Genomic DNA, 14,936 nt, shown 5'->3' on the forward strand with positions numbered 1-14,936 from the left:
ACTAGATGGTGATGAGCGGCCTTCGGCGGCCAGAAGCAGGAGAACAGACAAGATTGGGGCAGAGCTCCCAACTTGGAGGATAACGGTGGGAAGAAGAACGACCTGTTACAGTAGGATGTTACCCTCCCCAAGCCCTCCCCCCTGCTGACAGACCTTGTGTAGTTCCCAAGCAGGGAACTGGTTCAGTTTCTGGCTTTCTATTTGTTCTATTTGTTTTTCAGTTTACTATACCTGTCGCACCTCACTTTTTGGTGTCACCACTGGCACTGCTAGTAGCTGACTTATTTAGATACAGACTGGGCCCCCGACTGCACTCCCACTCTATCTTAACCCCCATGCATGCCTATTAAAGTAAATAAACTCAATGTTAGAGGCCTTAATGCCCCAATGAAGAGGTGAGCTCTGCTCTTGCTGCTCACAGAATCCAAATGTGGCTTATGTTTGATACAAGAATCACACCTGATGCGAACAGACTGGAAGCAGCTGAGAATGCGCTGGTTCGATCGACAGTATCATTCGTCAGGACCTGGGTAGCGGGCGGGGGTGGCAATTTTATTAGCTACACATTGTCCCAGAAAGGTGCAGGGTACCCAGATGGAGATGAACGGGAGGCTCATTTCCTTGCACATACATGGATATAAAATTACGGGGGCTTGTATTTATGGCCTTAATGACCATCAGAAGGAGTTCCTTAGAAAGGCCATTGGGCAAGTGCTTGTTACTTCGGACATGGACATTCTTATAGGGGGTGACTTCAGTGTGGTCCCCGATACCCTAGTGGACAGACTGACACAACGATATGGGCAGACAGAGGCTTACTCTATGGGCTTTCGACACTGGCTAAAGGAGGGAGGGTTAATGGATGTTTAGAGTGCCCACAACCCGACACACAGAGAATACACATTTTTCTCAGCTGCACATCAGACATATGTGAGACTAGACCTCCTCTTAGCCACCCTGGGTCTCCTACACACAATCACGCAGACAAAGATTGGGGTGGCATCTCTTTCCGATCATGCTCCGATTACACTGCAAATCACAATACGGGCCTGAGACAAGGTCTTAGGTTATGGCAACTCAACACAAACTCCTTGTATATGCTGATGTGTGCACAGAAATGAGGGAGCACGATTAGATCTTATTTGGACATCAATAACATACCAGAGACCTCAGTGGTAGGGGTCTGGGAAGCCTTGAAAGTGGTGGTAAGGGACCAATTTATAGCCACTGTGGCACGCGGTAATGCCCTCCAGAATGAGAAGCATCGGCAAGTGGAGGCCAAGATTAAACAATTGGAGTGGAGGCATAGGGGAACGGGTGCTACTGAAACTAGGAGACCGCTTGCGTTGACTAGTAAACAACTGAAGGCCTTAGAAATTGACAGGGCAGAACGTGCTCTGTTGCGTACCAAACAACTGTACTATGTGGGGGGGGGAATAATGCAGGACGACTCCTGGCCCACCGACTCTGTGCACCAGCAGCGTAACGCCGGGTGAATGCGATTTAGACCCGGAAGGGCGGTGTCACGAATAATGATGGCCTGATCTTGAAGGAATTTAAGACATTTTATGCCTCCCTCTATACAGGGGAGTAACTGGAAGCAGAGGTAATCACTGGATACCTGGACTCAATGCCCTTGTCCCGAATCTCCCAGCTGATAACTAAAGCATTGGATAAAGATATCACCCCCACTGAAGTTTTACTGGCTATACAACTCCTCTCCACGTGGAAGCGAAAAATTTTGGTGACTTCTTGGCCCCAGTGTTGCCACAGCTATTTAATGACTTTGCTATTACGGAACACTTACCCCACCAGTGCAATTGTGCACGATTACGGTTATTCCAAAGCCCGGAAAGGATCCTGCCCTTTGCTTGTCCTATCAGCCTATAAGGTTTTTGAATATGGATCCAAAGTTTTAACTGGCATCTTAGTGAACAGGCTTGGCCCCTACATGCAGGGTTTGATCGATCCAGACCAAACCAGGTTTATTCTTGAGAGAATCTATGCCGACAATACTAGGAGGCTTTGTCATCTTTTAGACAAGGTGCATTGGCCCTACATTCCATCGTTGTTACTCTCTATTGATGCGGAGAAAGCCTTCGATCGGGTCCACTGGGACTTTCTGTTTGCGGTCCTTCCCCGCTATGGTTTGAGGGTGAGATTTTGCAAATGGATACAGTATAATTACACTCTCCCTCAGGCCAGAGTGAGCGTTAATGGCGGCCTATCCTCATCCTTTCCGATCGCCTGGGGGACCAGGCAGGGCTGCCCACTGTCACCATTACTGTTTGCCCTCTATATGGAACCCTTTCGCTGAGCGTATATGTAAAAATCAGAATCTTAGTGGTCTCCCTATTGGGGCGGGGTCAATCCCACAAAATAGCACCGTACGCAGATGATGTTCTGCTCTATTCGACACAACTAAATAGATCGCTCTTAGCAGTGTTGGAGGAACTGAGGTCCTTTGGAAGTGTGGCTGGATTCAAGGCCAGTTTGTCTAAATGTTCCATCCTCAACTTGACAGTGACGGAGGTGGAGGCACTGAAGCCCATCCTGCCCTTTACATGGCCCACACAAACAGTGTAGGCTTACAAATTCACACCACCCCAGCAAGTACAGTTGAATATAATTATACCTCTCTGTTGAGTGAGGCTCGTGGAGCTTTGGCCAAGTGGATAGGCTATGGTCTCTCTTGGCTGGGCCGAGTGGCAGCTATAAAGATGACACTCTTTCCCAAAGCGCTGTTCATAATGCAGACTCTGCCATTACAACCCCCACCCAAGGTACTTGATACTATACAAAGGCTGATATGGGAATTCATCTGGACTGGGAAAAAGATGAGAATGGCGCAGGCACAGGCCTACTTGCAACAGTTGAAGAGAGGATTGGGGGGTCCCTCATTTGGTTGGTTACTACCAGACTGCCCAACTGCTCTACTTGGTGGAATGGTCCCATGCGAGCACTGGGAAACACTGGTGCTTTATTGATCAGGCAGTGGCAGGACAACATATTTGAAGGGTTCCCTGGCTCCCTCTGGCACATCACTCCCCACGGGTCTTTGACTCTCCCTTCCTGCAAACCACGTTGGACGTCTGGGACAAGGTGCAGACCTGTAAAGATCTGTCTTTCCCCATATCTTCGCAAACACAGATTATCAGCAATCCAGATTTCCCCCAGGCACTTACCGGGTCCTCATTCGAGTTCTAGAAGGACTTCAACTGTAAAAGAATTAGAGATCCAGCTCCAATTGGCTAATGACCTACCGCAAGCAGTCTGTTAGCAATATCTGGCGATGCGGCACTAGGTGTCCTCTCCAACAATTCGACCACTTGTGGGTAGGCCCCTTCATCCCTTTGAGAATGGTTGTTAACATGCATGAATGATAAGAGGTGTATCTCTGACATTTATGGATTTTTGATTACACCACCACTGCTTCTGCAGACACCCACAAGTGTAGATGGGAAGCTGAATGTGGTCGTTCCTTTACAGATAGGGAATGGCGAGATGTGCTACATCGTGCAGGAGTGACGGCCCGCAATATGAACACCAAAGAATTATTTCTGAAAATAGTGTACTACTGGTACTTCATGCCAGCAAGGGTAACCAGATGGCAGAAGGACACCACCGATCGGTTTTGGCAACAGTGTAGACAGCAGGGTACACTAACATATTTTGTGGCATTTCCCCCCAAATAGCCCCCTTTTGGGACAACATCCTGAACACCATTGATGAGGTCTATGACACAATACCATGCTGTCCTAGTTACATCCTATTAGATCCAAATCTGCAACATACCACCTCAAAGCTCCGAAAGGTAGAGCCATTAACCTGATGGGGTTCTGAGGTGATCCCCACTCATGGAGACTGGCTATGAAGCTATGGGACATACTGCAAATGGAGAAACTGAAGGCGGTGGCTATTGGAGCCCTGCCCACTTTTGATAAAACATGGGATCCCTGTATTTCCTATCTCTCTCTCCTATTCAGGGAACTGACGTGTCCCCATTACTTAAGCGTCCTACGTTTGACTAGTTCAGACATGCCCGACTGAGACAGCGAATACTGCTTAGGGGCTATAGGTTTGCCCACAAGGGGTAGTCGATGAGCAGGCTCTTCGCTAATGATTGTCTACAGGTGTGGGGCTGTTTGTCTCGTTCTCCCTGATTCCCTACTTCTTTTTGTTATATATATTCTCACCCCACCTGCCTGTTGTTTTAGATGGTGCTGTTGTATAACTTTTATAAAACTTTTCAAAAAAGAGATTTAATCCCCAAAGAAGAGAAGTGACTCCACCGTCTGGACCCAAAAAGACCGTTGTTGTTCTACCTTGACCACACAAAAGAGTTCTGAGTGGACGACCACCTCTTTGTGGGCTATGTAGGAGCTAAAAAAGGTAGGGCAGTACAGAAACAAACTGTTCCGCACTTGGTTGATCTCTGTATCAAGATCTGCTACGCCCTGCTAAAAAGCAGCCTCAGGAGGGATTGAGGGCCCATTCCACCATAGGAAAAATGCGACCACGGCGTTAGCTCGTTTTATGCCCTGTCCTGGATATGTGCCAGGCAGCAACGTTGGTGTCCCTGCACACATTTGTCAGACTCTGCTTCCTAGACAGGTTCATATGGGTGGGCTTTTCGCCCATTTGTTCCTGCAGGACTTCCTAGTTTACTAAATCTTTCCACAACCCACTACCAGGCGGATATGTTTTGAATATCTATTCAAAGGTAAGGAATCTGCAGCAAGAAGTCTCTATCAGATGAACAAGTTACTTACCTTGGGTAACGCATTATCAGGTAGAAATTATATCTAGCTACAAATTCCTTACACCCACCAATCTCACTCTGTGAACAGATTTCTTGGGCTGGGGTTAATTCCTTTCAAGGCCCTCGTTTGGACACACATTCGTCAGTTCACTCCATGCACTTTGCACTCCTGGTCTGGAAAGTAGTGAAAAGTAACTGACGTCCGCATGCCTGGGTGGCGCCTTTGTATGCCGCTGACAGGAGGAACCAAACAAAGCTACCTAACGGCGTGCAGCGGTACTGCTCATACAAACGTTTCCGGATCCAGTCTGACACCTGGGAAATTCAAAGGTAAGGAATCTGCAGCTAGATGTAGGGCCTCATTACGAGTCTGGAGGTCCATAGACCGCCAGACTCGTGGTGGTGCTCAAACCGCCACCGAAAGGGGCAGTACGACTGCCCTATTGTGGCCTTAGCAGTGCCGGTGGTTTCAATCCGCCAGGTTAGTGCTGTTTCAGCGCTGCCCTGGGGATGACGAGCCATGCAAAGGCTGGCAGAAAAGGAGTGGAGGGCCCCCATGGGCACCCCTGCACTGCCCATGCACTTGTTATGGGCAGTGCAGGGGCCCCCATGGACAGCCGGTCACACTTTTCACTGCCTGAATTATGGACAGTGAAAAGCACGATGGGTGCTGTCGCACCCTAAGCACCGTCACATTGCTGCTGGCTCAATTATGAGCCGGCGTCAATGTTAAGGTCCTGTTCCCTGCTGAGTCGGTGGGCAGAAACGCTGTTTCTGCCCATTGGACCAGCTGGGAACTCGTAATAGGGCCGGCGGGCGGAAGACCGGTGTGGCGGTCTTCCTTTGAATGAGTTTGGCAGGCGGCGTCCACCATCCATATACTTCTAATGATGGCCATAATCTCTACCAGATAATGCATTACCGAAAGTAAGTAACTTGTTCGTTTAATCTCTGGGCATGACTTCAGGTTGTATGACATTTGTGCCCTCCTGCATCTCAAGGCAGTTTGAGATTGGGAGGTAAAACTCTACGTTGCTGAACACAAGAAGTCGTGGTTGAAACATGGATGATGTTCCCGCTCCAAGTCACAGACCGGGCCCCAGTTCTGGCCTTGTGTCCGTTTCTTCGATTAATCCACTTCCCTGTTGAAATCTTCCAATAAGTTGAAGTCTAGACACACGTGCCATTCTCGAAAGCTAAAACAAACCCTTTTCTTGCCACTCTAAGTTTCTAGTGAGAAGGCACAAGTGCATCATGAACAGATCACAGCCCTCCATGTCTCCTGGCTGTGAACCAATGCCATATTTGGTCCTGATGTATCCTGATGTTGATGCTGCATCAAATAGATGCCTTTAAAGAAGCCATACTGCAAATCTTTGTTGCGCTTCGGGCTCCTTCTGGCATCCCATCAGGCTGTATGGAGCTGAGGATGTCTCCATTCGGATTTCTGCTGCCAGGTCCCCCCCTTATGCCAATTGCCCCTGCGGAGCTGGTACTGGGCACTGGTCTCTGTACCCGTGCCAAGGTCTGATCCGGTCCCTTCTGTAGCAGCACCAACTGTCCGAAATCGCTTCTCCAATGGCAGTATAAACAGAGGATTCATGCTATTTAGGGTTGAGCCTGCGACAGCACATGAGTACATCCTCTTGCTAGCGAGACACTTGTATACAATATAGGGCTTGCAACCCGCCTTTGCTTACAATTTGTTAGTCTGTGTCACTTTGCTTTGCTGCTTCCTAAATGCCCAGCAGAGGCCATGTGTCACTTCCATTCCTTTCTCTGACACATGGACCAAACTCAGATTGATTACATCAAATTAGTGTCTGCTTATTTGGCTTTGGTTGAAGATTTTCTTTTTTTTAACATGGGTTTCTTCTTTCTCCTTTCACGCATCACTTTTCCGTGTTGTTGTTCTTGCTTGCCCATGGTTGATAGCTCTTCTTATTTTGGGGTGGAAGAGCAATGACACAACGCCAGCTGCGTCATAGCGCTTTTTTGATCAATTTAATTTTAGCCATGCTGCACAGCAGTTTGTTTGTAGTGGTGATATGAAGTGCAGCTGAAGCACGAGAATTCCTGTTAAGCACTATAGAGACGAAAGCAAATGCATTGACTGAGAGTCTTCCACCAGTGCCAGCTTCCGAAGCTATTAACATTTAATAAGGACCTTACTGATGAACTTCTTGCTACATGGCTTACGCCATGCTCATGCCCGCCAGTCAGTTGATCTTGTGCCAGCTCTCCCGACCTGTACCACAACATCCAACCCAGTTCCTTCTGGGTAGAATAAATTGTTATTTAGTGTTACTTGTATAAGTGGTTTGAGGCCGCAATCAATATATTGCCGGCCACTATTGACACCACACCTTCCTGTTTATGAATGGTATTGGTGTTCACAAGGATAATCGCTACCACTGAAGTTTTCCCAAACTGAAATTTGTTTTTTATAACAAATTTATATTAGTTTTAAACCACCAAGTAAGGTGCAGTCACAGCCGCATTTCACTTTAGCTTTGTAGTCAAACATTGAAAACTATCTTTTTTAAAGCCATATCTGTTCCTTTAGGGAGCCCGGGGTGCTAAACAAAAAAAAAAAAGGAACATTTCGGAATACAAACACAGGGATCTGTTGTTCCCTGCAAGCCACTATCCCTGTATTGTAGCTAATCACGAGAAGTCGCAAATAACGACCTGCCTAACTAATAATTGTTATGCAAGTCGTTCTGCAACTTCCTGCAACTGGACATTTTGCAGTGTGACCTCTTGGTACATATGTCAGATCACCAAATTAAAAACTGATGCAAAGGGTCCGTGCTTAATTGAATCCAGTCTTGTCTGACCGTGAATACTGCACAGAGTGATGCACACCAAGTGAAAAAAAAAACGTTTTTGCTGTCACTGTAGACCTCCCCTAGGGCCAGATGTACGAATGTCCTGAATTGCGACTCCCACATTGCGAGTCAGAGCGACTCGCAATTTGCGAGTTGCAATTCAGGATGCAGGATGGTGTCCCTGACACCATCTGCGACTCGCAAGGGGGTTGCAAAGGCCCACCTCATTAATATTAATGAGGTGGGTCGCAATTTGCGACCCCCTTGCGACTCCCAGCAGTCACAGGGATGGTGGCCTGCTGGAGACAGCAGACCACCATGTCTGTGACTGCTTTTAAATAAAGCAGTTTTTTTTGTTGTTGTAATGCAGCCCGTTTTCCTTAACCCCTACGGTGCCTTGGACGAGATCACCTTGTCCTGCACCCGGGAACCGGGGGGAGCTGCTAGCGCTCCCCCCATGTGCCCCCACCCACACCTCCCAGTCGTGGATGGAAGGGGAATCCCTTCCCCTTCCACCCCCAATCCCCCCCACCCCCCCACTGGGATGTCAGCGCTGTCACAGAGGCCTCGTCCTTTGCGCTTGATGCTTCCAGCACGCTTTGCATTTCTCTTCCGATCACGTGGAGGAGGCCCGGAGAGACTTCAAAGGGAAGGAAATGTAATTCCTTCCCTTTGAAGTCTCTCTCAGCATTTCAAAGCAATCCGGCTTTTGAAACGCCCACTAGACACCAGGGATTTTAGTTTGATTTGGAAACTGGCATAAGGGAGCGACCCCTTGGGCAAGGGTCGGTTCCAGGGGGGACATTTTTTTTAAGGCCTTTTCTGAACATCTCCCCACCCCCTCCCCGGGGGCAGAAACCTCTAGGCACCAGAGATAATTTAGTTTGTTTATGTTTTTTTTTTTTTTTAAGAGGCGGGGAGCGACCCCTTAGGCAAGGGTCGCTCCCCTAGGGGGCAAATTACATTTAGGCCATTTCTGCCCCCCTTGGGGGCAGATTGGCCTATTTTAATTAGGCCGATCTGCCCCCCTAGGGGTCAGAAACCACTAGGCACCGGGGATTTTGTTGTTGTTGTTTTACAGATGGTGAGCGACCGTTTAGGCAAGGGTCGCTCCCCTGGGGGGCAAATTGTATTTAGACCATTTCTGCCCCCCCTTGGGGGCAGATCGGCTGATTTTAGGTCAATCTGCCCCCAAGGGGGGCAGAAACCACTAGGCACTGGGGATTGTTTTTTTTGTGCCAATGTCACGCAAGGGGACGACCCCGTAGGCAAGGGTCGCTCCCGGGGGAAGGGGGTTGGAAGGGTGGGGGGGCACATTTATTTTAGGCCATTTCTGCCCCCCCCCAGAAACCTCTAGGCGCCAGGGCAAATTTTTTTTTTTTTTTTTTTTTTTTTTTTTTTAGAGATGGGGAGCGACCCATTAGGCAAGGGTCGCTCCCCTGGGGGGCAAATTGTATTTAGACCATTTCTGATGCCCCCTTGGGGGCAGAAACAACTAGGCACCGGGGATCTTTTTTTTTGCGCCAATGTCACGCAGGCGGAGCGACCCCATAGGCAAGGGTCGCTCCCCAGGGGGGTAGGAGGGGCATATTTATTTTAGGCCATTTCTGCCACCCCTGGGGCCGGCTGAGCTAGAGGCCAAACTCCACAGGTAGGCACTTTGTAAAAAAAAACACCTCTGTTTTCTGTGAAAAAATGTGATGGGTCCACGTTGTGTTTTGGGCCATTAACTTTCGTGGGCGCTAGGCCTACCCACACAAGTGAGGTATCATTTTTATTGGGAGACTTGGGGGGAACGCTGGGTGGAAGGAAATTTGTGGCTCCTCTCAGATTCCAGAACTTTCTGTCACCGAAATGTGAGGAAAATGTGTTTTTTTTTTGCCACATTTTGAGGTTTGCAAAGGATTCTGGGTAACAGAACCTGGTCAGAGCACCACAAGTCACCCCATCTTGGAATCCCCTAGGTCTCTAGTTTTCAAAAATGCACAGGTTTGGTAGGTTTCCCTAGGTGCCGGCTGAGCTAGAGGCCAAAATCTACAGGTAGGCACTTTGCAAAAAACACCTCTGTTTTCTGTCAAAAAATGGGATGTGTCCACGTTGTGTTTTGGGGCATTTCCTGTCGCGGGCGCTAGGCCTACCCACACAAGTGAGGTATCATTTTTAACGGGAGATTTGGGGGAACATAGAATAGCAAAACAAGTGTTATTGCCCCTTGTCTTTCTCTACATTTTGTCCTTCCAAATATAAGAGAGTACGTAAAAAAGACGTCTATTTGAGAAATGCCCTGTAATTCACATGCTGGTATGAGCATACCCCGGAATTCAGAGATGTGCAAATAACCACTGCTCCTCAACACCTTATCTTGTGCCCATTTTGGAAATACAAAGGTTTTCTTGATAGCTATTTTTCACTCTTAATATTTCAGCAAATGTATTGCTGTATACCCGGTATAGAATGAAAAACCACTGCAGGGTGCAGCTCATTTATTGGCTCTGGGTGCCTAGGGCTTTTGATGAACCTACAAGCCCTATATAGCCCCGCAACCAGAAGAGTCCAGCAGACGTTACGGTATATTGCTTTAAAAAATCTGACATTGCAGGAAAAAGTTACAGAGTAAAACGTAGAGAAAAATTGCTGTTTTTTTCACCTCAGTTTCAATATTTTTTTTCTTCAGTTGTTATTTTCTGTAGGAAACCCTTGTAGGATCTACACAAATAACCCCTTGCTGAATTCAGAATCTTGTCTACTTTTCAGAAATGTTTAGGTTTCTGGGATCCAGCATTGGTTTCACGCCCATTTCTGTCACTGACTAGAAGGAGGCTGAAAGCACAAAAAATCGTAAAAATGAGGTTTGTCCCAGTAAAATGCCAAAATTGTGTTGAAAAATTGGGTTTTCTGATTTAAGTCTGCCTGTTCCTGAAAGCTGGGAAGCTGGTGATTTTAGCACCGCAAACCCTTTGTTGATGCCATTTTCAGGGGAAAAAAACACAAGCCTTCTTCTGCAGCCCCTTTTTCCCATTTATTTGAAAAAAACGAAATTTTCACTGTATTTTGGCTAATTTCTTGGCCTCCATCAGGGGAACCCACAAAGTCTGGGTACCTCTAGAATCCCTAGGATTTTGGAAAAAAAGGATGCAAATTTGGCTTGGCTAGCTTATGGGGACAAAAAGTTATGAGGGCCTAAGCGCGAACTGCCCCAAATAGCAAAAAAAAGGCCTGGCACAGGAGGGGGAAAATGCCTGGCAGCGAAGGGGTTAAAGGAAAACGAGATGCATTAGAAAATGAAAAAATGAAACGTTTCAGTTTCATTTTGTCAGAGCAGGCAGTGGTTCTGAAAACATTTTTTTACAGGCCATTCACAAAATGATTGAATCTGTAATAAACATTTTCAAGTACTCCTTTATGGTTCAACATGTTAAATTGATTTACCTGTTTTTAGTATTTTTATGTCTTGTCTGATATTGTTCATGTGCTGTCGCTTGTAAGACATTTTATTAGCTTGGAGTGGGCTTGGGCCCAACCCACTACTTACCAGTGGTTAGCTTCATCACCACTCTCATTTCCTTGCTTCTCTTTGGTCAGCACGTGCCGGCTTCACTTTCTCTTTGTGTGTTCATTCCTCCCTAGAGCATGACACCAGTATTTGTGTCCTTTCACTGCTTGTGCATTCAGAGCTACTTTTGTTTTCTTTTAATTGCAGCACTCCATAAGAGTGTATGTGTTTGAAGGCAATCTCCTTCATTTTGTATCTACCTCGTCCCTCTCTGTGTTGTTGCTTGCCCCTCCCACCCTTCTGTCACTTTACCTGTTGTTGCTTGCTCCCTTCCATTTCTCTCTGCTATTTCATACCGTCCCTCTGTTTGTTGTTGCTCTCCTTGTCCGTAGTGTTGTTTACCCCCTACTTCTCTGTGTTGTTGACTAGCCCTTCCTACCCACTCTTACTTCTGCTCATCCTGCTGCCCAAATCCATGTTGTTGCTTCCACCCTCCTGGTATTGTTGCTTGACCCTCCCACCCATCCGCCCCCTTCGTATTGTTGCTTTGACCTTCTCACCCTGCTCCATTCTGTTGCTTGCTCTATCCCTATCTGTCCCCTTGCTTGCCCCCTCACATTCCATTCCACATTGTTGCTTGCTCCACGCCACATCCTATGTTGTTGCTTGCCCCCTCCCACTTTCCTGCCCCATCCCGCTTTCTTACTTGCTCATGGTTGCGTCAAAGCGTTTTAGATTTTTTTAAAACTCTGAGCCATTCTGGGCTTCCAAATTGACAGCAGTCTAACTGAAAATACTAAACAGAATATATCGAACACCAGTTCACATGACCTGTTTGATGAAGTAAACTGAGAGTGCCTTCTATTTTGGCAGGACCCTGTCTTCTAGTGATGATGTCCGAGAAAGAGAGACTGAGAAGGGACGCCTGGAGGATGCTTATGAGAAATGTGATCGCGACCTGGACCAGCTGATTGTACAGCACTACACTGAGCTCACTACAGCCATTGCCACATATCAGAGCATTACAGAGAGAATCACCAATTCACGAAACAAAATCAAGCAGGTAAAATATGGCTTAGTTTAACTATTTGCACATAGTACAGTGGCACCCATCTTCATGCCGTTTCTATTATTTTAGCCCCTGCTCCATGTATTCATTCCTGGTTCTTTGATCTCTGGGTATTTCTTGGCTGCCTAAAGTTTCCTCATTAGTGGACAAGGCAATGGTTGCTGGCTTGTGCTTCTGAGATGCCTAGGGTGTGTGTCATCTGCCAGAGCGTCTGCCTCCTGTAACTTAAGTGATAATTCCTCTCTTTGCAGATTTCTCTGGCTTTTGAGGCTCATTGGCTTTGGATCTGCCTGTCTTAATTATTAGCCTCTTTTTAACAGAACACTCACTATCCTTGTTTCGCCCAACAAGCATGATGTCCACAGACAAGAACGAAATAACAGTGCAAAATTGCCATAAAGTTGTATCTCTGTTGTTGTCTTTCTGGGCATTTGATGTAATGGAAGTTTCTGATTTAGTGTTGAAGAGGTAATTTTCACGTGTAAAATCTAAGCAATGTTGTCAGTAATTAATAAACTTGTTGGAATCATTGGAGGAGAAGGCAGTGATTGATTACACCTGAAGAGCTTGCAGCGCTTTGTTTTGAATGCACAATTGTTTAAATCATAGGTTTAAAACAAGCATTGGCAAAGGAAATAGGTCAGGCGTTGACTGCCTACTTTTGGCTTTGCAGTGTTTGTGATTGTGAATGCTTTTTGTAAAATTGAAGAAGGGGGCTACTTTTTGCACGTAAACCTTTCTTGTGCAAGAGCAGAATGCTGACACTCATGGAGAGGTAAGCCAGTGGTTGAAACATGTTGACCTCTTATCTCAGGTGGCTGTATGAGGTTGTGGGCCGATAAAAAATGTGAATGACACAACAACAGACCAATGGCTGCAGAGAGCTGGCTGAAGCACCCACGGCAGTATTTGTAATTGTGTATGTAATAGTAAATCTAAAAGCTGTTGACTACTGCCAGAAGCTATTGACTAATGCCAGATCTAAAGAGCTTATCACTTTTTACTCGTACCTCTTTTAGATGTAGTTAAGACGGTCGGTGCTATTTGTAACCGAACCACACGATCTCCGTGACTTGAGGCAATTGTTATTGTGGTCAGGCACCAAGGTGCCATCTGCAACCCAAGGAGATGTAATAATTTATGTAGCTGCCTCTTGCCAATAGGTGGCAAGCAGTTTCCCAAATCTAGAAATCTGAACAGTGGTTTGTTATTTTTCCTTCTGTTGTACAGCAAATTGTAGCACTACAGAAGTTGCATGACTGAGTGCTTTAATATGTTTTGACTGACTGTGTCTTTTGTTATCTCTAGGTGAAAGAGAATCTCCTCTCATGCAAGATGCTTCTACACTGTAAACGAGATGAGTTACGTAAGCTCTGGATCGAGGGCATTGAACATAAGCATGTCCTGAATCTGCTGGATGAGATTGAGAACATTAAACAAGTGCCTCAGAAGCTGGAGCAGTGCATGGCCAGCAAGCACTATCTGAATGCCACCGACATGCTGGTAAGAAGGATAAGCTCAGCCTCAGTACGATTGCATTTATTTTGGTATTCTTGCTCTTTATTTGTTCCCAACTGGTCAGGAATTGCCAATTCAAAGGCAAGGCTGGAAAAGGCTTGTAAAAAGTTGAGAAAGCGTCCTCCTGCAGAGTGTCCTTCTCATACTCTGGCAAAGCCTCCTCTTCATGCATCACTAACTATTCCAGCCCAGTACTTTTCTTTCTCTGCTTCGGATGGAAAGATATCTCCCTGTGCTTTTTTTTTTTTGGCAGTGCATTACTTTTCTTCTTGGAAGAGGTATCTTCTTGCACATTTCAGATGCATTTGGATGGAAAAAAATAAATGTTGTCTTTCTCCTTCATGCATGTGACTGACTTCGGGCAATGCTAACGGTACCGCTGTCTCTTCTCAGCAACTGAAATTCTCAAAGATATTGTGTCTTGTCTGAGAAAGTTCCGTTCTTTAAATGCATGCCTTTGCGGCACTGAATTTTTTTTCTTAAGGCACTAAGGACAAAACCCCAACTGCTGTCAAAGGTGGACGGTTCCAAGAATGCTGTTGACTTAACCATGGGCCACAAGCTTTTGCTCAGCTTTAAGGTGCGTTTGGCAATGGAACCTAAAATTGACAAGACCTATTTTGTACTGGTGTGCAAGTAATTTCTGGCCTTTTTCTGCTTATTTGGTAGGAGCTCCTTTATTTAAATTCCCCCTCTCTCACTTACTACTCCGTATTTGGCCTAGGCACAAGTGTACCTTAAGTCAAAAAGAAATGATTTACACTCCTTGGGTTTCATTTTGAATTGTAACATAGCCTCTAACACTATTCCACACAGATTGACAGACAAGCTTACACATATAGAAATTAAGGTTAAAAAAATATATATATATATTTCACACTGCAGAGTATCCTCGGAGCTGACACATATTAAAACAAGATCTGATTGGCTCCCACCACATCAACAAAGATGTGGTGGCAGGGATTTTAGGGGTCAGTCCACTGTCCTAGAACAAAGCTTTTAAAAAAAATATAGGGTGGAGGGTAGGGAAACCTTTCCCTCTTAGGCCTCATGGTGGGGGCAGGCAGCCATACTCCCCAAGCCTTGGCGAATTCCTGGGGACTCCATCCCGTGAGACCAATAATTTCATAATGTTATATTAAGGTGAAGGGGATGCTCCCCCCCCCCCCCCCCCAAGCCTCGATCAGGCTCTGGGGGCCCATTCCCAGGGGCATTTTGAATGTTAGGGAGATGGGCGTGCAGCCCCCTTCCATGGGCTACTGT

At 46.4% G+C, this 14,936-nt stretch overlaps 1 protein-coding gene across 1 annotated transcript in view; it reads left to right on the forward strand.

Moving 5' to 3' along the window:
* EXOC4 (exocyst complex component 4) overlaps positions 1-14,936 on the forward strand; it is a 1,633,445-nt gene that overhangs the window by 69,177 nt on the left and 1,549,332 nt on the right. The window contains exons 2-3 of the mRNA XM_069229316.1: positions 11,960-12,149; positions 13,464-13,658. Coding sequence (XP_069085417.1) covers positions 11,960-12,149; positions 13,464-13,658 — 385 coding nt within the window. The remainder of the gene's footprint in view (positions 1-11,959; positions 12,150-13,463; positions 13,659-14,936) is intronic.

The sequence above is a fragment of the Pleurodeles waltl genome, chromosome 4_1 (assembly GCF_031143425.1).
Source record: "Pleurodeles waltl isolate 20211129_DDA chromosome 4_1, aPleWal1.hap1.20221129, whole genome shotgun sequence".
Lineage (NCBI taxonomy): Eukaryota > Metazoa > Chordata > Amphibia > Caudata > Salamandridae > Pleurodeles > Pleurodeles waltl.